The following is a 27,955-nucleotide window of genomic DNA, read 5'->3' as shown; positions in this document are numbered from 1 at the left end:
ATATCAAGCTAATATTGTGCTGAATTTTTGTCTCAAAATCTAATCTTCTATGAGCTTATATTGCTATATTCATATGGTTCTTTGACTAGCCTTACAAAATTAGCCCAAATGGAGATTGGATTTTCATAAATACTTCCCCTAAAATCTTGTTCCCCCAGTCTTTGGTAAATAGTCCTGTCATCTTATATCCACTTGTTGATGACAAAAAGCTAAACTTCATCCTTGATTTCTTCCTTTGCCCCTTTACCTACATCTAATATGTCAGCAAATCTTGTTAATTGTTCATTATCTTTCTCCCTCTTTACCTCCCAACCCAAATTGCCATCTCTTCGCTGAACTTATGTAATATATACCACCTTATTCTCTTTGCTTCCACAGTACTCCTTTGGTGTATCCTTTCTCCCATAACATCAGAATTATTTAAATCCTGAATCAGATCATTCATCTGTTTTAAGACCCCTGATGTCTTCCTGTTACACTTAGAGTAAAACCCAAGCCCTTACCATTTATGGCCCATGTTCATTCTGAACTCCATTGCTTATCACTAGTCTGTTTACCTACTAACCTTCAGCTCTACATACCTGGAAGTATACCATTCTTTTTTATGTCTCAAGACTTTTATACTTAACTGTTTGTTTGCCTGGAATGCCTTCTTTGGCTTATCAACTCTAAGAAGCTTGCCATTTCCAGTTGCTTTTTCCATATAACCTTGATAGATATTCTTTTTTTTTTTTTTTTTAACGGTACTAGGGATGGAACCCAGGGACATTCTACACCTACATTCTGAGCTACACCCCCAGCCCTATTTTTTATTCTTTATTTTGAAAGAGGGTCTCACTGAGTTGCAGAGGGCCTCAATAAGTTGTTGAGGTTGCCTGCCAACTGTGATCCTCCTGTCTCAGCCTCCCAAATGCTGAGATTATAAGTGTTGCACCACCACACCTGGCTGATATATATTCTTTATAGCACTTAACACTATCTGAAATTATTTTCTTGCATGAACTGGTTTTCCTTAAGTACTATTTATAGACATTTTGATCACATTTATCCCCAACACCAAAACTGTGCCTGGCACACAGGACCCAAACAAACCTTAAGAAATGAATCCCAGGGATGACTTTAGAATGATAGACTGGTAGAAGCTGTTTAATGAATATCTATACATTCATATTAGGGGCCTTTTCACTTGGAATTCTGTAATTTTTTTTTTGTGTGTGTGTGTGGTACTGAGGATGGAATGCAGGGGCATTCGACCTCTGAACTACACCCACTGCCCTATTTTTATTTTTTATTTTGAAATAGGGTCTCACTAAGTTGTGGAGGGCCTCAGTAAATAGCTGAGGCTGACAAGGAACCACGATCCTCTTGTCTCAGCCTCCCAAATGCTGGGATTACAAGTGTGGGCCACCATGTCTGGCTGGAATTCTGTAACTTTAGGTCTTTTTTGGTGGTACTGGGGTTCCTGGAAACTCTTCTCCGGGCTACACTCCCAGACCTATTTTATATTTTTATTTGGAAACAGGGTCTCTTAAGCCAGCAAAGCTGGCATTGAACCAGTGCGATCCTCCTGTCTCTGCCTCCCAAGCGTGGGGATTACAAGCGTGTGCCACCTCGCCCGGCTAAATCTTCTATTATTCCAAATCATGTTGTCTGTATATTTAATCTTTGAACTCATTTCTTTCTTTTTTTTTTTTTTTTTTTTTTTTTTTGGCGGGTCTGGGACTGGAACCCAGGGGCATTCGACCTCCAAGCTATACCCTCTGTCCTATTTTTTATTCTTTATTTTGAAACTGAGTCTCACTAAGTTGCAGAGGGACTCACTAAGTAGCTTAGGCTGTCCTCGAACCGCAATCCTACAGTCTCAGCCTCCCTAATGCTGGGATTACAAACATGTGCCACCACGCCCAGGTGAACTCATTTTCTTATCAGACAGATAATACTTGTTTAGTCAAACTCTGATATAATTATAAAAGTGAGCTTATAAGGTAGAATTTAGTCTTTGCTTAAAACAGAGTTCTAAGTTTTGGAAGCCTTTCTGATTTCCCAATTAATTTTATTCTAAATTTTTGTGTATTAGTGCCATCTCAGACTTGATTTTCTCAAAATCAAGGACTGAATTATTTGTCCTTTTTCTCTTATAGTGCTAACCAAGGTATCTCATAGTTAGGCACTCAGGATTGACTAATGGGTATAGATGGGGTGTTTTTGTTTTTGCTCTAAGGACTATATGGAGTAGATAATTATAAAATGAAAAGTATTATGATTAATTGGGCAGTGGCTATTAAATTTTTATTAGAATATTCTGAAAATTCTCATACCTCATTCACAAGAATAGCTCTATTTCATCCTATAGACCTATACCTTGCTTTTTAGAAAAGATTTAAGGTAGTTTATAATAAAGGACAAATAACTACAGGACTTAATTAAAAATTAAGCTGGGAGTAAGGCTAGTATATATCTTTGAAATCTTATACATTTATTAAAATAATAAATATTTACATTTTTTACTCTTGAGAATTCTAATAACCAAGTCAGATAAGGAGAATATATCTACCATATAGCTCAATGTTTTATCTAGAAGTATCAATTCTTTCTACTTTTATTTTAATTATAAAAATTACATGTGAATAATATATTTCCTCAAGCTTAATAATATAGTTAGAATCTTACAATTTTATCTGGCTTTTAAACTGAATTAGGAAAATTTATAATATTAAAATCTGAGTTCTCTAAAAAAAAAAGCAAGAAATTTTTTACAGCCAGCCTAATCATGTAAATATTTTGAAAAGTTTAATACTTTAATGCCAGCTGAAGCTCTGTATTAAACCCCAAGTAATATATCTTAAAAGTTGCCCTAACCTAGAAAGGTTATTCTATTACTGGCCTTAGGATAGTATTGTCAAAATTTCTTTGTTCTATTTTTGTTTTAAAGGTATTGTCCTTGCTGTAAAACTGATTCCAGTGAGGTTGTAAAGGCTGGTGAAAAACTGAAGATGAGTAAGAAGAAAGCAAAGATGCCATCAGCTAGTACTGAAAGCCGGAGAGACTGGGGCAGGGTAAAAAAGAAATGTCTCTTTTTTTCCTAGTAGCAAATTATAATGTATAATGTTTCAATACCGATAGTAATAATGGTACAAAAAGATTAAACAATATAACTATTAATATAATTGATACTTAAATTACGTGAATAGTTGGGTTTTTGTTTTATTCACATCTTTTGGGAATTAATGTCTTCTGTTAAGCTTTAACATGATTTTAAAACATCTCATTTTGTGATTTTTTTGATAGGGAATGGCTTGTGTTGGTCGTACAAAAGAATGTACTATTGTCCCCTCTAATCATTATGGGCCTATTCCTGGTATTCCTGTTGGATCAACTTGGAGATTTAGAGTTCAGGTATTTATTCGTCCATTTGTTTGTTTGTTTATATTTTTGGTAGTACTAGGCAAGGAACCTGGAGGCATTCTATTCCAAGCTACTCCCCAAGCCCTATTTTTATTCTTCATTTTTAAATAGGGTCTCACTAAGTTGTGGAGGCCTCACTAAGTAGCTGAGGCTGGCCACCAACCTGCGATCCTCCTGTCTCAGCCTCCCAGGTACCCCACCATGCCCAGCCAGGTATGTTTTTAAATTGGTTTAGTTGGAAGGGTCAAATTTGGTATCGTTAAAATAGAAAGTTTTAACATCTATTGATTATATAGATAGACTTGGTTAGTAGCATTGTGACCTTTTAGTTATTAGAATGAAAGATTTCCTTTGGGGTTAGTATGTTTTTAGTAGAGGTTAGTAGATAGGAGCAAACACACAAATAGGCATAGCTATACTTGTCACTTTGTTTACTCTTCTTTTTTTTTTTTTTTTTTTTTTTTTTTTGCGGGTCTGGGGATGGAACCCAGGGGCATTTGACCTCCGAGCTACACCCCCTGCCCTATTTTTTATTCTTTATTTTGAAACCGGGTCTCACTGAGTTGCAGAGGGCCTCACTAAGTAGCTGAGGCTGTCCGCGAACCATGATCCTCCAGTCTCAGCCTCCCGAATGCTGGGATTACAAGTGTGCGCCACCACGCCCGGCTTACTCTTCTGTTATAGTTACAATATCAACATTATTGTTGTGTTCTAAAGAACTTTTATTACTAAAAATATAATATCTAAAATATTAAACTTTTGCCGGGCAGGCGTGGTGGGGCACACTTGTAAATGCAGCACTTGGGAGGCTGAGACAGGAGGATCGCGCAGGTTCGAAGCCAGCCTCAGCTACTTAGTGAGGCTCTCAGCAACTTAGTGAGACCCTGTTTCCAAATAAAATATAAAATAGGTCTGGGAGTATAGCCCGGAGGTAGAAAAGCTCCTGGGTTCCACCCCAGTACCACACACATATACACACAAACAAACAAATAAATAAAATATTTAAACTATATGATAAATTCTATTTAATGCTTTTGAACTTTAAGCTTGCTTTGGCTGTTTTCTTTGAGGATTATCCTGCAGAGTATATTCACTCAGCTAAACCAGGAATAAAATTATTTTTCTTTTTCCCTGGAGGGGAAGGCTGTGTTGTATTTATTCCTGTTTTTTTCTTTAGAAAGTTAATTCTATCTTGGAAAACTTAATGTGAAAGAAAAACAAAATCTCTTGGGTAGAGCAGTTTTCTATTAAATGTACCTAGTATTCTAGACTTTTTTGTTTTTTTGGTGGTGGTACTGGGGATGGAACTCTTCTACCTCTGGGCTACACTCCCAGACCTATTTTATATTATTATTTGGAAACAGTGTCTCTTAAGCCAGCAAGGCTGGCTTCAAACCTACGTGATCCTCCTGTCTCCACCTCCCAAGTGGGGGGATTACAAGCATGTGCCACCACCTCCAGCATGGATTCTAGACTTTTAGAAAGCCTTTAATTTTTCTTTCTTTTCTTTTCTTTTCTTTTCTTTTCTTTTCTTTTCTTTTTTGTGTGGTACTGGAGTTCCTGGAAGCCCTTCTACCCCGGGCTACACTCCCAGACCTATTTTATATTTTTGAAACAGGGCCTCTTAAGCCAGCACGACTGGCTTTGAACCAGCTCAATCCTCCTGTCTCCACCTCCCAAGCGCGGGGATTACAAGTGTGCGCCACCATGCCTGGAGAAAGCCTTTAATTTTTAAACTGAGTGATTCTGATACTTGGACCTTTGATGCAATTATAAAATTAAAATGATGGAATGCACTTGCATTGAAAAGTTAAGTTGATTTATATTTTAAAAACCCAACCTCAAGCCAGGTGTGGTAGCACACGTTTGTAATCCCAGCATTTGGGAGACTGGAGGTCCTTTGCAACTCAGTGAGACCCTGTTTCAAAATAAAGAATAAAAAAATAGGGCTGAGGGTGTAACTTGGAGGTAGAATGCCCCTGGGTTCCATCCCAAATAACAGAAAAAATAAATAAGTAAATAAATAAAAACCAACCTACTTTTCAGACCCATTTTCTGTTTCTCAAAGATAAAATTTTAATTATTTCCACTGGATTTACCTCCTTCTTTACAAATAACATATTTATTTGGCTTTCTTTTCATCATATTTTAGTTGGGAGATGAACATGTGTTTTAGTACTTACCTTGTCTTCTTTCATCCTTGCTAGAGTTGTATTATAGTTTTGGCTGCATTAGTATTTACTGTTTATATATTTATTAGTTTGGATCACTAAGTATAATAAAGTACTATAAATAATGCAACAATATAATACTATAAATGTTTTTACTTTATTTTTTTTGTGTATCTGTCACTAATTCATTCCCAAACCTTAAAATTGGTGCTTTTCTTTTGTGGCACTGGGGATGGAACCCAGGGGCATTCTACCTCCAAGCTACACCCCTAGCCCTATTTTTTATTTTTATTTTTTCTTAATTTTTTATTTGTGCATTGTAGTTATACATCTTAATGGGACAAAAGATAGTGGAGACATACATGCACACATCACCCATTTAGCCCTTACCAAATTTCTACCACATTCCTCTCCCTCCCTCCTTCCCATGCTTAGCTTAGTGATTGAATTTGATATGTTTAAGTACATCATGTGCTTTAGAGAACTTCCCTCTTTCCCTCTTTCCCTGTCCCATCCTGTCAATTAGGTTGCCTTATTTGCTCATTTATACAATCTCTTTCTTCATCTAGACTTCCGCCTGTTACCCATTTCTCCCTAGCATTCACATGTTAGAGAAAGCATCCGATTTCTTATTTTTTGTGACTGACTAATCTCACTTAGCATGTCCTCCAGTTCTATTTCCCTGTAAATGATGTAATTGTGTTTTTCTTTATGGCTGAGTAAAATTCCATTGTGTACATATCCCACAGTTTTGTAATCTATTCATCTTTTGATGGACATCTTGGCTGGTTCCGTAGTTTGGCTATGGTGAATTGTGCAGCTATGGACATAGATGCACATGCTTAGTTTGGTAGTTTGGTTTCCTTTCTTTTTGGGTAGATACCCAGAAGTGGTATTTGCTAGATTAAATAGTAAGTTTGTTCCCATTCTTCTGAGGATTCTCTATGCTGTTTTCCAAAATAGTTGCACTAATTTTGCATTCCCACCAACAATGTTTTAGAGTTCCCACTTCTCCACATCCTCACCAGCATTTGTTGTTGGTTGTGTTGTGAATGATAGCCATTCAAGTTGGAGTTAGGTGAAATCTCAGGGTAGTTTTGATTTTCATCTCTCTGATTCCTATATTTTTTACTTTTTATTCTGAAACAAAGTCTCACTGAGTTGCAAAGGGCCTCACTAAGTAGCTGTGGCTGGCCACGTACCTGTATCCTTCTTTCTCACCCTCCCAAATGCTGGGATTACAAGCATGCACCACCATGTCCAGCTAAAAGTGCTTTTTAATATGGTCTGATTCACTTGTTGAGGTTGTTGGCCTGAGCAACTAGTAGAATGGATTTGACATTTAGAGAGTGGGAAAGAGACGAAAGAATAGAATTTTGTTTTTTAAACTAGGGTTGGTGAGTTGGGGAAATCAAGTATCCTATCTCCTGCTGAACTATCTGTTGTTCCCAAGACCTCTGGAAGCTTCAGTTACATAAGATGATTTTGTGAAACTCAGAACTCTAGGCCTACTCAATATAAGGATTTTTATCTCAGTACTTTTAATATTTATCTGAGAACTAAAATGAAAGAGCAAAAGATAGAACTCTGAGTGAGACACAGTTCTTGGGTTTTAAAAGTCCTATATATGAAAAATGATTTTATAATTTTAACATAGATGTTCAGAGGTATTTTGAGACTCTTTTTACATATTTTTTAGGTGAGCGAAGCAGGTGTTCATAGACCCCATGTTGGTGGAATTCATGGTCGCAGTAATGATGGCGCTTATTCTCTTGTCCTGGCTGGTGGATTTGCGGATGAAGTAGTAAGTCATTATAAGACATTGTTCTTTATAATCTGTCTTGATCATTCACTAAATTATAAAAGCTTTGTGTAGGATACAGCAAATACTATTATCTCATTTTGGCTTTATTTTTATATTGAAGTGATCAGTTTATTAGAGTGATCAGAGGGAAATCAATTGGCAGTGCCTAATCTTTAGATTTGCTAATCTGATTTTATTTTGCATGAGTGTGTGGTAGGGGCAGTCTACCTCCAAACACACCTCCCCTCCCCTGCCCAATTTTGTTTTGAAACGGTTTCACTAGGTTATCAGAGTTTCACTACTTGCTGAGACTATCCTCAAGCCTGCAATTGTGTCTTAGCCTCCCAAATACTGAGATTACACATGCTATGACACCACACCTGACTCTAGTTTGACTTACTTTTACATTTAGTAACTAATTATTAAAAGGAAAATGCATACTCTATAGAGTTTAGTTTTTAAGAATTAAATCTATTATTTTGAGATAATTGTAGATTCACAATTAATAATTTGTAGCCTTAGCCAGGTGTGATGGTTCACACTTGTGATTCTGGTACTTGGGAGGCTGAGACAGAAGGATCACAGCCCATCTCAGCTACTTAGGCCCTTCACAACTTAGACCCTCTTTCAAAATAAGAATAAAAAATAGGGCTAAGGGTATCTTGGAGGTAGAATGCCCCTGTGTTCAATCCCCAGTACTGAAAAAAAAAAAAAAAAAAAATAATAATAATAATAATAATAATAATAATAATAATAATATAGACCAGTTTTCCTCAATGGTAACATTTTGCAGAATTGTAGAGCATCACAACCAGGATATTGACATAGCCACAACTATAATGCCAAACATTTCCGCTATCACAATTTCCACTATCATGTTGCTCTTTTATAACTATACCCATCAAACTCTGTCCGTAATCCCTGGTAATAATCAATCTGTTCTCCGTTTATAAAATTTTGTCTTAAATGAAATAATGTCATTTCTGACCTTTTGGATTGACTTTTGTTTGCACAGCATGATTCTCTGGTGATTGCTAAGTACTAGGCTATGGTGTGGATATACCACAGTTTGACCATTCACCTGTTGAAGAATTATCTGGGTTATTTCCAGTTCTTAGCTATTATGGATAAAGCTGCAATAAACATTTGTGTACAGCCTCTTTCTAAGCATAATTCTTCATTTTTCTGACATAAATATTTGGAAATACAGTTCCTGGGTCATATGGTAGTTGTGTGTTTATTTAAAAGACTGGCAAATTTTTCAGGAGTAACTTACTGTACCATTTTACTTTTTTGTCAGCAATGTATGGGTGACTCAGCTTCTGTGCATCCCACCAGCATTTGCTATTGTTGCTATATTTTTATTTTAGCCATAATTATAGCTGTGTAGTTCATCTTTTAGAAAATATAGGGTGTTGGAGATTGAACCTAGAGGAATTCTACCACTAAGTAATATCTCTAGCCCTTTCTGTTTGTTTTGAGGCAAAGTCTTAATAAGTTACCGAGACTGGCCTCAAATTTGGAATCCTATTCCTTCAGTCCCTTGAGTAGCTGAGATTACACGCATGCACTCAACAGTTTTTTCTGTTTTAACTTACATTTCCCTAATGACTAGTGTATGTGAAACATCATCCATTTGTTTATTTGCTATTTATATATAGCCTCTTTGGAGGTATAGATTTTCAGGTTTTTTCTTGATTTTTAAATTAGGTTTTATGTGTTTTTTACTGTTCATCAGATATTTTCTCTCAGTTCCTTTTATTTGCTTGCTTTTGTGGGATGTTATGATGAATTAGAATAGCTAAGGAGAACACAACTGTGCTGTTTTTATACAAAAATAGAAACGCTTGCCAATTTTCTAATAGACATGTTTGGTAGTGTTATTATATTAACATGGCAGAATAAACTGAAAATGGAGATACTAGGTTAATCTTGCGTACTTCCTTTTTTTGTTTTTGTTTATTTGTTTTAAGTAAGGTACTGGGGAATCACCCAGAGACATTCTACCTTGGAGCTACATCCCCAGCCCAGTTTCATTTCTTATTTGGAAACAGGGTCTCCCTAGGTTGATGAGAGTCTCACTCTTGCTGAGGCAATCCTTGAACCTGCTATCCTCCTGTCTCAGCCTTCCAAGTATTGGGATTTATAGGTGTGTACCATCAACTTTTAAAATTTTAATTTTTTTTTTTTTTTTTTTTTTTTTTTTTTTTTTTTGGTGGTACTGGGGTTCCTGGAAGCCCTTCTACCTCCAGGCTACACTCCCAGACCTATTTTATATTTTTATTTAGAAACAGGGTCTCCTAAGCCAGCGCGCGTGGCTGGCTTCGAACCTGCGCGATCCTCCTGTCTCTGCCTCCCAAGCACGGGGATTACAAGCGTGCACCACCACCACGCCCGGCGACCTATTTTGTATTTTTATTTGGAAACGGTCTCATAAGCCAGCAAGGCTGGCTTCGAACCTACCTGATCCTCCTATCTCCTCCTTCCAAGCGCGGGGATTACAAGCGTGCGCCACCATGCCTGGCACCACCAACTTTTTAAAGTTTCTGTGATAAAAGTAATTAAAAGTAGAGTCTCTTTAGCTTTTCTTTTTCCCCCCAATTTGGACAGTTATATTTGATCTGGGATTTGTTGTGTGTAAGACTTTGGCCAAATTATTTAACTTAGGTAAACTCTCCAATATGTAAAATGAAAGAATAATAACATTATATCAGAAAGACAGTTACATTAAATGAAGTAATTTATGTACTCCTGGGCATATAATATGAACTTATCTTAAATATATGAAGCACATCCAATATGTAAACCTAAATGAGTACCGAATTTAAGTGGAATGGGTGTTACTGCTTCCTCTTTTTTCTCTTTTAAATATAGTTACTAGTCAAACACTAAAACATTTGTGAATAAATGAACTGTTGATTACCTAAGAGGTTAGTTCTAAGTCTTTTAAATGATATAAAGAAGGCCAGGCAAAGTGGTGAATGCGAATCCCAGTATCCAGGAGGCTAAGACAGAAGGATCACAGATGTGAGGTCAGCATGCAGCAACTTAGCAAGACCCTGTTTCAAAATAAAAATAAAATAGGGCTGGGGATGTAGCCCCTGAGTTCAATTTTCAGTACCCTACCCCTACACACACTAAAGAATTTATTTTAGGACTAAGATAACATGTCAACTTAGATTGCCAGCTAAGATATATCTGGAGATTTTAAGGTATTTTATAGGTGTTTTCATCTTTTGCTCTATAATAGCCAAACCATAACTATGGGAATATGTTAGGGAAACCTAAATAAGCTTTTCTCAGTCAAGAGAAAATTTGTTCTGAATCTTGAATATTTGTAATATTTGTATAGTCAGGGATCTTTGTTCTGTTTGGGTGGATGGACCTGACACTCAAGTACCTACTGATAAATGCATTAGTACTTAGTCTAGTAGCTTAAGAATTAATTAAATGCCAGTTTAAGTGTCCTGAGAGGGTGATCTTTCTTGAGAAATGAGGCCCTCCTAACATGTCCTGTCTTGTCTCAGTTGTTCTGAGAAGTAGTTTGCTCAGGGGTCAGAGGACTCTGAAGCCATGCTGTTTGGATTTGGGTCCTTGAGCCATCTCAGCAAGCTACTGAACATCTGCCTCCTCTGTAAAATAAAGTTTGTACACCTACTTCATAGCCTTGATGTAAAGTTCATATTAATTGATCACATGTTAAAGTGCTTAGCCTTAACTCCACATACTTGGTTAGTGCTGGAGAGGCATTTTGGTATTAGTGGTGCCCAGTTTTATTGGCATGTAAAGAGTATTATGAGAGAGAAACCGGCAAAAATTGGGGCTATCTTTCTAGACAGCCTTGAATTAAAGAATCATTAGTGTTATTTAGGAAAGATTTTGTGGTCTTATTTATACTTTAGGGTAGTTTATCTGAAACCCTCTAAGGGGGGTTGAGATTAGGGTGATGGTTTTCTTTGTGATAGGGTTGATGGCAGCAGTGGGAACATTCAACTCCTCTTGGGCAGCTGGAGATGTTTCTGCATCTTAGAAAAATGGAGATTGGGAAATTGTGTTACTCTGGGGCAGTATTATGGCCCTTGTATAAAAATAGCTTTTTTATGTGAGTTCTTCCCAGGCAGCATTCTTGTTTAGGCTTCTGTTAGGGCACATTTTGATGCATCATGGACTAGAAGATATGAAATTTAGGCTGATCATTTTTCCTTATGAAAATTAGTATGAAATGATAATCGACTGAGCTCTGACAGTCTGACGAGTCTCTAATCCCTCCGGTAATATGTTTTTATTGATTTAAAGATTGAAGTATAGATATATTAATAGTGTAGAATTTTAACCATTATCCGTGATCCTTGATTATTTGGTTACTTGCTACCTGAAGAACAAGCATATGCTTTTGCTTTTCTGTTTTAAGTACTATTTACCTCAAATTGCTCCTATCATGCTGCATTAGTCTTTACTGCTTTTTCTTTATAGTGCTGCCATGATGATAAACTTGAAAAGTTGATAGTTACAGATATGAGTACTGTGAATCCAGATTCCTTGAGAAGGCTCTTTATCAATTTAAGAAGTTTTCTGGTTAAAGGCTATAACTCAGTGGTTAGAGCACTTGCTTAGTGTGTGCAGGGCTCTGGGTTCAATCCTTAGCATGGCAAAGAAAAAAATAATTAAAATAAAAATAAATGAATTGATAATGAATAAAATGTTTAAAAAAAAAAAAGCCGGGCATGGTGGCGTATGCTTGTAATCCCCGCACTTGGGAAGCGGAGACAGGAGGATCGCACAGGTTCGAAGCCAGCCGCACTGGCTTAAGAGACCCTGTTTCTAAAAATAAAAAAGTATAAAATAGGTCTGGGAGTATAGCCTGGAGGTAGAAGGGCTTCCAGGAACCCCAGTACCAACCAAAAAAAAAGTTCTCTGGACTGTTTGAGAAATATGTATTTACTTGAATCCCCTCAATTACAGAATACACTAAAGATGAAATTTCTTAATACTTAATTTTTAAAAATAGAGACCACAATTTTGGATCAACGAAGTGAATCCAAGGGTTTTGGAACAATATAAACTTTTAAAGCACAAGATTTAATTAGGCTTTAACTCAAAGGAAAGGTAGAATGTATATAACTTACATAGAATGTACAAGATGTACATAATTGTCTTCCATAGCAATAAAAATTTAGAAGAGCTGGGTGTGGTGGCGCACACTTGTAATCCCCACACTTGGGAGGCAGAGACAGGAGGAACGTGCTGCTTTGAAGCCAGCCTCGCTGGCTTAAGAGACCCTGTTTCCAAATAAAAAATATAAAAAATAGGTCTGGGGGTGTAACCCAGAGTTAGAAGGGTTTCCAGGAACCCCGGTACCACACACACAAAAAAAATTTAGAAGAGAAAATTTGGTGTGTAAGCTCAATCTGAACCAGTTCAAAATGATTCTGTGTTAAAGATAAAGTCACTGTTTAGCTAGTGTTGGTAGAATTAGTTGTGTACTGATAATTACTTTTCTCAACTTATTTTGAATCATAAATCAATTACAGACTATTTATTAACCATATAAATTTGTAACTACTACAGAAATAATTGTGGAACTGGTTTATAAAATATTCATTTTGGGCATTTTAATCTATACATTTAGTAGATACTAAATATTACTTTTAGTTTTTAAGTTCTGTGTGTATGACAGACAGACAGACGAGATTGAACCCAGGGTCATTCTACCTTTGAGCTACACCCCCAGCCCTATTTTATTTTTATTTTGAAACAGGGTCTCACTTAAGTAGTTGAGGCTGGCTGCTAACCTGTGATCCTGTTGTCTCATCCTCCCAAGTGCTGGGATATACAAGTGTGTACCACCACACCCAACTTTTTTTTTTTTTTTTTTTTTGAGTACCAAGGTGTGCGCCCAGGGGCATTCTACCTCTGAGCTATACTCCCAGCCTATTTTTAATTCTTTATTTTGAAACAATTGCCAAGGGCCTTAGTAAGTAGCTGAGACTGGTTGCAAACCAGCAATCCTCCTGTCTCAGCCCCCCAAGTACTGGGATTACAAGCATGGGCCACCACACTTGGCTTAAATTTTTTTTTTAATAGAATGATTATTTTACTTGAATCTGTTATGGGTGAGCTCAGTATGAAATGTAGAGAACTTACTATGATATTAGAATTCTAACATGAAGTTTTAAGGTAAACTTGCTTTATATAATTTATTTAATGTCGGGTATTTGACAGCAAACTTAGGTACAGTGTAGATGACACCTAAGAATTCAGTTATATAGTGTTTGTGAAAGTGGTACAATCTAAAGTGGTAAGAATCTAAAAATTATTGGCATAACTCTGTGGTAGAGCACTTAGCTAAATCTACAAGTTTTGATACATTTCTTTTAATTAACATTGAACTAAATTAAATATAGTATTTCTAACCCATAAAGCACTATTCTTATAACATTATGTAGATTATTTGGCTACCTATATAGCATGAAAATAAAGTGTTTGGAGATGTTGGAATCTAGAACTTGAGCAAAAACTTCAGGTCAGGTGATACAACTTGAAGGTATACTACATGCAAGATTGTATTTGAATTTTGCATTATTTTGGTGGATACCACAAGAGAACATGTCAGTTCATAATATCTAAACTGAATGTTCTGACTCTAAAATGAGAATTGGTGAATTATACTCGGGTTTATGTATTGTAATATAAGAATCTTCTTCCATAGGACCGAGGTGATGAGTTCACATACACTGGAAGTGGTGGTAAAAATCTTGCTGGTAATAAAAGAATTGGTGCCCCATCAGCTGATCAAACATTAACAAACATGAACAGGTACTACTGTAAAATTGTAGAATTGTATTAAAAGTTTTGTTATAGGATTGTAACTGACAAAATTCTAAATTAGGAATTAAAGATTAGAAATTAAAATCCCATTGCCTGATCATATAATTGTAAACATCCTGCCTTATTTCTTCATACTGTTAGTTTTTAAATAGCATAATTCCCAGTTTTAATACATGTGTTATGCATTTGAAAACTTAATGACACCTTTAAAAGAAAGGTAAAATTGAGGACAAGGTGGCCTTTTTACTACCCCATAAGTTAAAACTAAAGTGAGGTTCTACTCAACACAGATTTATCTTTCAAAGTGATACACTTCATTTTAGAGGACACACACTAATGTGAAATAGAGTTGAAACTGGGAACCATATGTGCATAAGTAAATATCCGATAATCAAATTGGCACGCAAGATACCTTTAGTATTTATATAAATAAAATGCCTAAGTGTTAAGTAAGAAAAATTTTATTAGTTATTTCTTTTCAAATGAGATCCCCTTACACAAGAGCCACCTTGTGCTGACCTTTAGTCTATAGAAAAATTAATTATATTCCAATTCCCATGAAAACAAAAAATTAATAGTTTGAGTATTTTATTTTGCAAATGCATGCTGATCTCAATAATAATAATAATAATAATAATAATAATAATAATAATAATAAGTAACCCAGACCATCAGATGTCAATGATCACACTGTAATTTGTCACTTTAAATTTTTTGTTATCAACTTCAGACAGTTAAAATTTGTATATCTTATTAAGAATATTTTGTGCGTTAATTTAGTAAAATGAGTACTTCTTATTGAACCTTAAATTAGCTAATTTTAAGTAGTGTCCCCTTAATTTCTGATTACTATGTGAAGTGAAGAATATACCAGTATGATTTCAAGACTTTATTGCATACTGAGTTACACAGAATCTCTGTTTTTGTGTCTTATATATTATTTCTGACAGTAGGATTATTTTACTGAACCAGCAGAGGAGACAGGTCAGATTTGCTGGTGAAACATTCCTAAGGCAGGAGTCCAATCCCTAGTTAGCTGTACTTTCTCTTATCAAGAAGGCAGCTCTTTAGAAGGAATGATCTTAAAAGAAGTTAGAAATACTCTGATGCAATTTTGTCAAAGAAAATATATCTTGAATTTGCAAAGGTCTTAATTAAGTTGTTAAATCTGAAAATTATATTTTCCCATTAATAATAGACTATTTTGCTTAAATGAAACCTCTTTCATAAGTACCCACACTTATAATATACACAGTAGATTTCTTTCAAGCTTTGAACAATTCAGTCAGTACTGTTACAGTCTCTTTTTAGAAAATAATTGATGACCACTGAAAATGTTTGTTATTAAAAGGAGGGTTATGAAAATGAAATAGTAATTGAAACAATTCAGAGTTTACTTGCCATATAGACTTTAATATTCAGTTGGTTATTTTACACATTAAGCTACGACTACATGTAATGATTGTAAGACATGAGACAAAGAGACCTCTCTGTCTTATGAACATGAAAACTGAGGTGAAAGGCCGTTAGGTCTGATCATAGGATACTCTTTCCCAAATATTGGATGGTGCAATTCGTTTTTGCGTTCCTGCTAAGAGGAAGTCTGACACTTTTTTGTTTCTGAGAAGTTTATTTCTATTTCTTCCCAGCTCTTCCACTTTAAGAAACTGAAGAGGGCAGCGAGGTAACCTGGCCATCTTTACTCAGGGAAGTTAGAGACAACTGATTGGTTGAGCTACAGATAGGCATGGAAGAGCTTTCTTGTTGTTTTGCCTAGTTCCATTCTCTTGGACTCTTGACATTCTCAAATAGCCTGTATACATATTTGAAGCCAGAATTGAGTTGACAGTGCCAGTTAGTGGTGGCAGTAATTACAACCAAAGGTACTGTGAGCTTTAAAGCATATCACTAAATGACATGACATAAGGTAGCACTTATCCTATTTCTTTAAGAAGTGTGTATATCTAAGTAGGCATTCTGTAAGATATAATACTAGTTGATAGCTGCGTTTTCTTCTCCCTTCAGAATTTTAAAGAATCTCCCTTTTAGATAAAAAAGATAACTTAGTTTTACCTTAACTTTATAAGTTATTTTTTTTAAAAAAATACATTAAGCTTATTTACTGTAAAAATATAACTGTGATCAAGAGATTCCTTTTCATTAGGTTAGTTATAATCTTAAGGTCTAAGTCTGCATTTTACTTTGCTGCTGTATGAACCATGCCCTGAAAAAATATTTTGTATCATTTCTGATTTGGCCAGATTGGGTATACTTTCCTTTTAACCTTTTGTATTCTCAATGTTTTAATTTAAGAAGTTGGTATCTTAGAGGAATATACTGATCTTAAACATTATAATATTTTTAATATTAGGTTTTCCCAAGAAAGGTCTTTTAACATAAAATAAGCTCGCTGGTTTATTACCACCAGTGAGTACACATACTAAGGAAGCTTTAGCTAGTCAGGTACTCACTCTGACTCAGTGTTCCTCCTTGTCTGTGTGTCATCAGTAAACTAGTGATCTCAAGCAGTCAACAATCTTCATTGTCATGATTTAGCACAAGCATTTTAAATCTACAGTCTTATTTAAATTTCTTTTTATGAAGGCCTTTGAAGAATATTCTCATATTGCATTTGTTCTTAATATCCTTTAAACTTTTAGGAATCTCATTTGTCTGGAATGTGGAAAGTAGACCTAGAAAGGTCATTAGTACCTCACTGACAAATTTTCCTGGATTTCTTTCTACATTATTCCAGCAATTTACCTCACTCCCTTATCAAAAATAACTATTAAAACAATCACTTGCTTTAGTTTTCCAACGTTCACCCTTCCCTCAAACGTTATTTAAAGAAAAATTCCATGTACTTTTAGTTGTTTTCTATTATACGTGGCACAGATGTTGTTACTTTCAGAAGAACCCTACAGGCTATCTGAGAACCAATCCCCTGGCTTGGGGGTGACATCAGAAAACTGATTTGTCTTCTCTGCTGGTGGGGGAAAGCATAATCCTATTATCTGGAATAATATGGAAAGAATCATAGAATCTTAACCATCAGGTAAGGCATAATTCACCTTTTAATTGAGCTAATGACCTGATTATATGCTTGAAGAAAGATTACTTGGTATAAAGACTTTGTGTTTTTGTTTTTTTTTTAGGGCATTGGCCCTAAACTGCGATGCTCCATTGGATGATAAAATTGGAGCAGAATCTCGGAATTGGAGAGCTGGTAAGCCAGTCAGAGTGATACGCAGTTTTAAAGGGAGGAAGATCAGCAAATATGCTCCTGAAGAAGGCAACAGATATGATGGCATTTATAAGGTGCTCTATCTGGCATGACATCTTGTTAGTCATACTTCCTGGGCTTTCGAGACAGGGTTGCCGCAGGGAACTACCATGGGTGGGCTAGAGGAAAGAGTAGGCCATTTTAATTGGTATTTCTACTTTTTCTGGAAATGTAAAGTGAGCTCTTCTTAACTTCAATACTTTTTTAAAAGCTTATTTGTAGTTCCTAAGTGCAGAGTTATATTTTAGGTTAAGGTTTTTTAAATAAGTATATATTTTCTATGATAAAACTATTTTAATAACTTGTACATTATAAGTCTTGATTCTTATTTCAGAATGATTTTATTTGTAATGATAATGTTAGGTTTTCAAAGCAGAATACATTCTATTAAAAATGGAATTTTTAGGCAGGTGTGGTGGTGCATGCCTGTAATCCCAGTACTTGGGAGGTTGAAACAGGAGGATTGCAGGTTCAAGGACAGCCTTATCAAGAAGTGAGCCTCTCATCAACCTAGTAAGACCCTGTTTCAAAGTAAAAATAAAGCTGAGGTTGTAGTTCAAGGTGTAGAATGCCCCTGGGTTCAATTCTCAGTACCACACACACACTCAAAAAGATTTTTACCCATTGTTTTAAAATGAGGCCTCAACTCTACTATTTTTATCTACCTTATATGCAAAATTTTAATTAATGATCATAGTTCTATTAGTATGTTAAATTTATAGCAATGTATCTTTACATGGAAACTCTCTTAATGGGAAATAAACTCAGAACAATGTTTCAGTGAATATTCTTGACTTATTTACTATTCTTGCAAAGAAGCAAGTATCTTCTGAAGTTGTATTTAATTCTCGCAAGCTTACTTAAACCACTAATGTGATTGATTACATTATGAATAAGTTAAAACTTTGAATTTAAATCTAGTACTAAATATTACGATGTAGGTGGTGAAATACTGGCCAGAGATTTCATCCAGCCATGGATTCTTGGTTTGGCGTTATCTTTTAAGAAGAGATGATGTTGAACCTGCTCCTTGGACCTCAGAAGGAATAGAACGATCAAAGAGATTATGCCTACGTTTACAGGTTAGATTACATTTGTCTAGGATAGTCATGTGTTTGTGAATGTGGACCCCTTGACACTGTCTACACACCTTAACAGTGGATATAACTCATAGCAGTTATCAGTGGACTATAAAGAATAAAAAGTAAAATCATGCAAGCATACAGAAGCAAAAGCAGTAAAAAGGTAACATCCTAGGTGCCAAACCACCCTAGAACTAATGGTTGTTCTTGGCAAAAGCTGGACTTGTCAATGAAAAGTGAACTATTTCGAGGTCAACTTGGATTTGAAGTATGAGGGAAAGGGACTGGTGAGATTTAGGTTTAGAAAGCCTTGTGAAGAGCCATCATTATAGAGGGCAGGGGGTTTGTCTCTGGTAGGGCAAGGGTGGGGAGGTGACTTATAAGAATGGTCTGCGTTCTACCCTTCTCACTTTTCCTCACCCCTTTTCTCTCTTCCCCTGCAAAACTGCTTCCCTGCCCTGCCACCACTTTTAGTGCTTTGCCTTTCTTTCCCTTTTGCCCATGCTCAGCTGTTAATTCATAAAAGACCTCGTTGGTTTTGTGTGCATACTGGATGATATGGCTGCATCCCCCCTTCAGTGCCTGTATACCCTAGACTGTCCCTGACATTGACTTTAGAGCATAATTTGAGTTCATCCCCCATCATTCTCCATCGTTGTGCTTCCTGTAAAGACTGCCAGCTTTGTCATTTCCCTGGCTCCGCCCACACTGCATGTGTAGGGGCTGAACTATGGGCAAGTGTCTGACCACCCCAGCAGGTGAGTGTGTGTCTTCTAGTGCAAATCTGTGTTCATGTTTGTTTCCTTTTAAAATTCATAGATTAATTGCTTAAGCAAGATCCATCAGCTGCTAAAATAATTACCAAAGTAATTCATCTTGGAACTAAATATAAGAAAGAAAAAACCTTTGTCAAGTCCCTTTTTTTTGGTGGTGGTGGTACTGGGCATTGAACCCAAAGGCATTCTACTTCCAAGCTACACCCCCAGTTCATTTTTTATTTTTGGTTTGAAACACAGTCTCACTAGGTTGCTGAGAGACTCACTTGGATTGCTGAGGCTAGTCTTGAACCTGTGATTCTCCTGTCTCAGCCTCCCAAATCGTTGGATTATAGGAAAGTACCACCATGCCTGGCTATAGCAAATCCAATTTCAAAGATATTTTATTTATTTACTTTTTGTGTTACTAGGGATGGAACCCAGGAAGTATTCTACCTCCAAGCTACACCCCCAGGCCTGTTTTATTTTTTTATTTTGAAAGAGTCTCACCAAATTTCTGAGAGCCTTGCTCAGTTGATGAGTTTGGCTTTGAATCTATGATCTTCCTGTCTCAGCCTCCCAAGTACTGGTATTACATGTGTGTGCCACCAGGCCTGGCTCAAAAGATATTTTAGATTCAGTTGTTCAGAGCATTTAAAACTCTATTCAAATAGAGTTTTAAACTGTGAACAGAAGCATGTAAGCCCATCTACTATGATGAGTTAATATTGATTAGGCAGGCCCAAAACACATTGAGCTTTAAACATGAGCTTTCTCACAAAAGTAAACTCTTGTCTCACCCAAAAGGTGACCATTAAAACATAACTGTAATTGGTGGAATATACCCCTTAAATTCTAAACCTTATGTGGTAGAAACTTTAGTAGTTTATTTGCTTTAGGGCTTCTAAAGGTTTTCTCTACCACTAAATTTGGGGAGATGAGAAATTTTTTTTGATTGACTAAACTTTTTTTTATTGACTCCTCAATTTGCTGTAATCCTATCTATTTGATTACTGCCTTTTGTGCTCCAAGGTTGGTTCTCACTTATCTTCATATCTGATTCTCCTTTTCTCAATTATCCAAGCCACCTAGTCACAACTCATGATTTCTTTCTTCACTTAGATCTGAAACTTAAGTTCATTACAATATGGAATGGAATGTTTTGGCAATCAAAACCATGGAGCATGGTTTTATACTGGATTTGGGGTTTTAATTGTCTTCTCTTCTTTGAATTATTTTCTTTAAATATTCATTTTTATGTAAATTCTTTCAATTTGGGAACAGTCTAGACTCCTCCCCTCCTACACCCTTAAAATTTCTCATCAGGATCTAGATTCTTTCTTCTTTGAAACTTAAATCTCTCTTGTCTTTTTTTCCTCCATCAGTATCCAGCAGGTTATCCATCAGATAAGGAAGGGAAAAAGACTAAAGGACAGTCAAAGAAGCAGGACAGTGAAGCCACAAAAAGGCCAACTCCAGATGGTAGGTGATGATTGCAGAGTTTACATCCTAATGACATACAATTTAATATGCCAGAGAGTCTTAGTAAGTTGAGAGATTTACAAGAAATTAAAGCAGAGGGTTTATTTTTGTTTTGAAGGAAAAGAATGGGCCTTTTTGTGTATTTTAATAGTATCAGAACCGTAACAATGGCAAGTGTATCCTAAATACTAAGAAACTCTATAATGTTTATGTGGGTACCTTCCTAAATATTCCTGGTACCATTTAACTCTTGTTTGTTTGGTACTTTCTTCTTCTCAACTATAGCCCCAGTCCTTTTTTGTTGTTGTTGTTATTATTATTCTTTATTTTGAATCAAGGTCTCACTAAGTTGTAGAGAGCCTCTCTAAAGTTGCTGAGGTTGGCCACAAACCTGTGATCCTCCTGTCTCAGCCTCCAAAGTACTGATATTACAAGCATGTACCACCACGCCCAGCCTATTTTATTTTTTATTTGGAAACAAGGTCTTGCCAAGTTCCTAAAGCTGGCCTCAAACCTGTAATCTTAGCCTCCCAAGTTACTGGGATTACAGGCATGTTCCACCATGCCCAGATGGTTAACTCTTGTTAGAGTGGTTCTAAGCACAATTGTGAATGTCTGCTGACTTTTTTAAAAATAAATATAGATGAGTGTCCAAGTGCCTCCAAAGTGCTCAAGGCATCAGATTCAGCAGAAGCGGTCGAAGCCTTCCAGCTCACTCCTCAGCAGCAACACCTAATCAGAGAAGACTGTCAGAACCAGAAGCTGTGGGATGAAGTGCTTGCATCTCTTGTGGAAGGACCAGTATGTAAAGTGTTTTTTTAATAATAATCTTCTAATATTAATAGCTGATAAAAAATAATTTCCTTATATAGTATGATTTTCACAAGTCAGCAAAAACGATCTTTCTTGTGGGGGGAAGGTGCTCAAAATTTATATCAGGCATTTTACCTCTGAGTTATAACAGAGCCCTATCTTATTTTTTAATTTTGAAACAGGGTTTCACTAAATTACTGAGGCAGGCTGTGAATCTGCAATTCTCCTGTCTCAACCTCCATATACTGGAATTATAGGTGTGCATGAAACTTGATTTTTTTTTTTTTTTTTTTTTTTTTTAGTACTGGGAATGGAAACCGGGGCAGCATTCTAACCTCCGAGCTACACCCCAAGCCCTATTTTTTATTTTGAAACAAGGTCTCACTTAGTTGCAAAGGGCCTAAGTAGCTGAAGCTGTCCGTGAACTGTGACCCTCCTGTCTCAGCCTCCCAAATGCTGGGATTACAAGTGTGCACCACCAAGCTCGGCTAAAATTTGATCTTTCTATGTGGACTTCTTATCCAGTGCCACAAGTTTCAGAAATATTGGAAGCAATAAACTTGTATGCTCATAAATTAATTAATTTATTTATTTATTTATTGTGTGTGTGTGTTACTGGGGGTGGAATCCAGGGGCTTTTCTACCTCTGAGCTACACTCCCAGACCTATTTTATACTTTATTTGGAAATGGGGTCTCACTAAGTTGCTGAGAGCCTCACTAAATAGCTGAGTCTGTCTTCGAACCTGTGCAATTCTCCTTCTCAGCCTCCCAAGTGCTGGGATTACAAACATGCGCCACCACATCCGGCTCGTATATTTATTTTAATCTTATTAGGTGCTGGGTTTTTTTAAATTTCTTTATGTGAATTTAATAATTTACATTCAGATACTATTCCTGGGAAAAATTTTGAGTGTGAAGCACAGTCAACTGAATCTAAAATTCACCAGGAAAGTTTTTGTTATAGTTCATTTATATAGTAGCATAAACCTGAAGCAATTTTATATAAAATTTTTTAAATGCATATGTTCAGTATAGGGATAAAGTAAATCAGTATTGATTTATTTAAGTGTGGTTTTTTTGTTTGTTTGTCTCCACCACCACCACCACCACCACCACCACCACCCCCAGCCAGGCGTAGTGGCACACATCACATTGTAGTCCCAATACTTGGGAGAATGAGATGGGAGAATTGCAGGTTCAGGGCCAGCTGCAGCAACTTTGTGAGGCCTTCTGCAATTTTTTTTTTTTTTTTTTTCAGGTCTGGGGGTGAAACCCAGGGCCATTTGCCCTCCGAGCTACACCCTCTGCCCTATTTTTTATTCTTTATTTTTGAAACAGGGTTTCACTGAGTAGCTGAGGCTGTCTGCAAACCATGATCCTCCAGGCTCAACCTCCCGAATGCTGGGATTATAAGCATGCGCCACCACACCCGGCTTGGCCTTCTGCAATCTAGTGAGAGACCTTTTTTCCTACTCCCCATTATCACAGAAATAAAAAGAAAGCCCCCCCCCCCCTTGGTAATCGTAAAATTTTAAAGTAAGAAACAAGCTAGGCGTGGTAGTGCATGCCTGTAATCCCAGTACTTGGGAGGCTAAAACAGGAATATCATAGCTTCAAGGACAGCCTCAGCAAATAGTGAGACTCTCCTAGACCTAGTTGAGACCCTGTTTCAAAGTAAAAATAAAATAGGGCTGGGAGTGTATCTTGGAGGTAGAATGCCCCTCGGCTTAATCCTAGTAACGCATACACACACACAAAAGTGAAAAGCAATTGAAAAGTTAATGTTTGTACTTTGTGTTAAGCTGGGTTCTACAAATAAACTTTTGAAAAATTTCTAACATTAAGCTGGGCATGGTGGCACACATTATCTTTAATTTTGCTGTAAGTCAGGTGTGGTGGTACACTCCTTTAATCCCAGTACTAGGGAGGATGAGACAGGAAGATCTCAGGTTTGAAGCTAGCCTCATCAACTTATTGAGACCCTGTTTCCAAATAAAAAAATAAAATGAGGCTGACGTATAGCTAGGAGGTAGATTGCCCCTGATTTCAGTCTCTAGTACCACACAAAAAAGTATATATTTGAGCCGGGCGTGGTGGTACACACTTGTAATCCCCACACTTGAGAGGCTGAGACAGGAGGATCACACAGGTTCAAAGCGAGCCTCAGCTGGTTTAAGAGACCCTGTTTCCAAATAAACAGTCTGGGAGTGTTCTATTTATTTCATTGTATTAGCTAGAACTCATATGTGTGAAATGTAGTTAACAGCTCTGTGTTTTCTGTATAGACTTCAGGGGAACTCTTTGAGTTTTTGTGTTGTATTTTTCTTTGAGAGATAATCAGTATTATTATATCAATTAAGAATCTTCTTAATCCCAGTATTTGGGAGGCTGAGACGGAGGATCGCAGTTTGTGAACAGCCTCAGCTACTTAGTGAGGTCCTCTGCAACTTAGTGAAACCCTGTTTCAAATGAAAAAGAATAAAAAATAGGGCAGGGAGTGTAGTTCAGAGGTTGAATGCCCTTGGTTTCCATCCCTAGACCCACAAAAAGAAAGAATGTTCCTAATAGAATTTTTAAACTTTTAGAAGGCTACGTTTATCAAATTCTCTTTGGATTTATATTACAATCATCATCAGAGTACATTTTCCTTTGAGCTATACCTAGAGCCCTATTTTATCTTTTATTTTTAAACTGGGTCTCATTTATTTGCTCAGGGCCTCACTAAATTGATAAGGCCAACCTTAAACCTACAATGCGCCTGTCTCAGCCTTTCAAGGATTAGGATTACAGGCATGCGCAATCATACCTGGCATGTATATACATTTACAACATTCCCTCCCAAGCACCTTATGTGATCAATGGTCATATCTGCCCCTGTAGTCTCCTCTAATAACTTTCATGTCCAGACTATTTTGGTAGTCTTAAGATTGTTAAAAATCACTACTTGATTTTCTTTTCTTCTGATAACTTAAATTTTCATTAGTGTATTATAAACTGACAACCTTTTTTTTTTCCTTCCTCTTGGGTACCATTGTAGAATTTTCTGAAAAAATTGGAGCAGTCTTTTATGTGTGTCTGCTGCCAGGAGCTAGTTTACCAGCCTGTGACAACAGAGTGCTTCCACAATGTCTGTAAAGTAAGTAGAATTCCCCTCTTACTTTACCTTGATAGCCCTGAAGACATGCTAAGCTCTATACTTGTTTTTAGCATGTGAAGAAGCATTTCTCCACAAAGAATAGTCAAGGATCCTTGCCAGTTATGACAATTAGTTAATTAATTACATCTTGATGGTAAATGTATGTTTGTAATTCCATGGTATTAATAATTCTAGTATATATTATTTGAGGTATTCTACCATGTTTAGAATTATAGAGAGGAGAGGTTAAGATAGAGAAAATGAAACTAGGGTATCATTGTTATTTTCTATGCAACAGCTTATATATGTTTTACATTATAATGCAAACTGAAATAATTACATGCACTTAATAAAAAATATAAAACAGATTGTTTCTAGAAGAATGCTCAGATGAATAAAATATTGTATCATCAGTGTGGTATAAAAGTAAAATATGAGTTTTAGTTAAGCCAGGATTGGAATCTTGCTTTACCAAGTGGTTGTTTAGTGCCCTAACCTAAATTCAGAACTTTAGTTTTCTTGTAAAATGGAAATAAAACTTCTACAGGTATGTTTGTGCCTGACCTGTTGTCAGTTAATTCTTTATACAACTAAGTATATTTTTAGAAAACCAATTGTATGTTAAATTAGTTGATAAAATTGATAACTTAGTTCTAAGCAAGAGAATTCTGATCCCTCTCCTCTCTTGTTAGGGCTCTTTGGAAAGAGGAGGATTAAAATCCAGCCTAAGCCAGGCGTAGTGGCGTGCGCTTGTAATTCTCACACTAGGGAGGCTGAGACAGGAGGATCGCACAGGTTCAAAGCTAGCCTCAGCTACTTAGTGAGGCTCTCAGCAACTTAGTGAGACCCTGTTTCCAAATAAAATATAAAAATAGGTCTGGGGGTATAGCCCAGCAGTAGAAAGCCCCTGGGTTCCACCAAAAAAAAAAAAAAAAAAAAAAAAAAAAAATCCAACCTAAAAGATTAGGCTAGTCAACCCATGCATATTCTCTATCATCATTTTACTGGTTGAGGAAATTGAAATACAAAATAGTTAAATCAGTTACCTGAAATCTTACATTATATGTCAGAAGTAGAATTAAAGCCACAGTTTAGGCTTTCTGGTGCAAATTTAGGCCTTTATAGCTGCCCATCGTGTGAATTTCTCTTGTTAAAACATTCAGCATCTAGTTCCTGTTTAAAAGCTCCAGTTGGCTGGGTGTGATGGTGCACATTTGTCATCTCAGTACTTGGAGGGCTGAGACCAGGAGTATTGCAGGTTCAAGGCCAATCTCAGCTACTTAGTGAGGCCCTCTGCAACTTAGTGAGACCCTGTTTCAAAATAAAGAATAAAAAATAGGGCTGGGGGTGTAGCAGTGTAGCTTGGAGGTAGAATACCCCTGGGTTCAATCCCCAGTTAGGAAAAAGCTTCATTGTTGAGCTCTTTTTTTACATGCTTCACCCTCTGATGGAGCCGTGTGTGTGTGTGTGCGTGCGTACACAGAAAACAACTGCGTGATCAGAAAACAACTCATTTTGCTTTACTTCTTTACATTTTTCTGTCTTACATTATGGATTTTAAATAATCAGTTCCTTAAAGTATACCTTAATACTTTAATACCTTAAAGTATTCCTTAAAGTATACCTTAATAAATATTTTATGATCAGAAAACAACTCATTTTGCTTTACTTCTTTACATTTTTCTGTCTTACATTATGGATTTTAAATAATCAGTTATTTTCAGAGGTATTCACTGTGTATCTTTATTAAAATAGACATTTTTTACTCTGATTTTAGTAATGAGAACTAGAATGAAGTTTTAAGCACTGGCTAAGGACAAATTTTATCCTCAGTTTGATGTTTTCTGTTTTTACTTTAGGATTGCTTACAGCGCTCTTTTAAGGCCCAAGTTTTCTCCTGCCCGGCTTGTCGGCATGATCTTGGCCAGAATTACATCATGATTCCCAATGAAATTCTGCAAAGTCTACTTGATCTTTTCTTCCCTGGATACAGCAAAGGACGATGATCTGCCTGCTTCTGTGTTGTTCCTGGTGGCTTTTTGGACAATAAAGAATCTAAAATGGGTGGGGAGAGTAAAGCAGTGGTGGACCATCTCTCTCACATTCTGAAGCAGCTACTCCTCTTTCCCACATAGCCATCATATTGTGTGTGTAGTCAGAGGCCCATTTCTCAACTGTCTTTTAAATATCAAAAGGTAGTTCCTGTCAGTAACAGCTAGTTTAAATGAGTAAAAAGTCAAAGCCTCAGCTGTAGTTGATATTCAAGTTATGATTTATTTTGCAACTACCTCAGGGCAGAAAAGATTTATGGGGATTTTAAAAACTATTGAATAATTAATTAAATGAGATTTTAGCTACACACTGCCTCCCACACATTAGTTGTGCCTGGTTCTTGTAATTTGATTTTACAGAAAAGGAGGTGACACTTGAGATTCTTGGAATGAACGCAGCTTCTGTAGTATGCATAATCCTTTTTTAATGTCTTTTTCTTCCACTGCAGTGTGTGTTTTTGCAAGGAAAAGTTCATTTTTTAGCCCATTTTGTGAGCTTCATTGTGCTTTTCTTCTGGTGTTTTATGCAAGTTGACTACTAATGAAAACAATATGAATGCATTGTTGCTGCATTAGTGTATGTGGTGTGATTTTGCAGTTAAAAGAGGTATTCAAATGTTCTAGTTGTAAATGTTCATGAAAAGCCACTTCTGTACTAGTCAAACTGCTTTTAGTGAGTCTCACCAGTGGTTTTACATCCGCGGAGTACTGAGGGCTGTGCTAACTTTTGAGAGGATTGAAATTGCTTCATATTGTGATCCTAAATTTTATATTCACTATATTCCTTAAAGTATACCTTAATAAATATTTTATGATCAGAAAACAACTCATTTTGCTTTACTTTACATTTTTCTGTCTTACATTATGGATTTTAAATAATCAGTTATTTTCAGAGGTATTCACTGTGTATCTTTATTAAAATAGACATTTTTTACTCTGATTTTGGTAATGAGAACTAGAATGAAGTTTTAAGCACTGGCTAAGGACAAATTTTATCCTCAGTTTGATGTTTTTAAGAATTGATTCTACTAAATGCAGAAAATTTTCAAAAGAATAACTATTCTTTTATCTGTAACTCGTGTCTTGTTCAATTTTAGCTTAATGAGTGCTACTTATTTCAGACTTAAGAATATTTTAAAATATT

General features: G+C 36.2%; 1 protein-coding gene across 2 annotated transcripts in view; it reads left to right on the top strand.

The window, feature by feature from the left end:
- The window catches only part of UHRF2 (ubiquitin like with PHD and ring finger domains 2), a gene marked incomplete at both ends in the record, with an annotated part of 86,494 nt that extends 59,728 nt beyond the window's left edge, over nt 1–26,766 (top strand). The window contains 10 exons of one of the 2 annotated variants that reach the window (XM_080708659.1): nt 2,933–3,056; nt 3,289–3,396; nt 7,276–7,380; nt 14,090–14,196; nt 17,364–17,526; nt 18,433–18,573; nt 20,714–20,810; nt 21,454–21,611; nt 24,662–24,760; nt 26,620–26,766. In XM_080708659.1, coding sequence (XP_080564785.1) covers nt 2,933–3,056; nt 3,289–3,396; nt 7,276–7,380; nt 14,090–14,196; nt 17,364–17,526; nt 18,433–18,573; nt 20,714–20,810; nt 21,454–21,611; nt 24,662–24,760; nt 26,620–26,766 — 1,249 coding nt within the window. The remainder of the gene's footprint in view (nt 1–2,932; nt 3,057–3,288; nt 3,397–7,275; nt 7,381–14,089; nt 14,197–17,363; nt 17,527–18,432; nt 18,574–20,713; nt 20,811–21,453; nt 21,612–24,661; nt 24,761–26,619) is intronic. The other variant, XM_080708660.1, reaches the window with a different exon arrangement.
- Nucleotides 26,767–27,955: the final 1,189 nt, after the last annotated feature.

The sequence above is a fragment of the Muscardinus avellanarius genome (assembly GCF_963383645.1).
Source record: "Muscardinus avellanarius genome assembly, chromosome: 13".
Taxonomy (NCBI): Eukaryota; Metazoa; Chordata; class Mammalia; order Rodentia; family Gliridae; genus Muscardinus; species Muscardinus avellanarius.
This window is presented reverse-complemented; position numbering and strand designations above follow the sequence as displayed.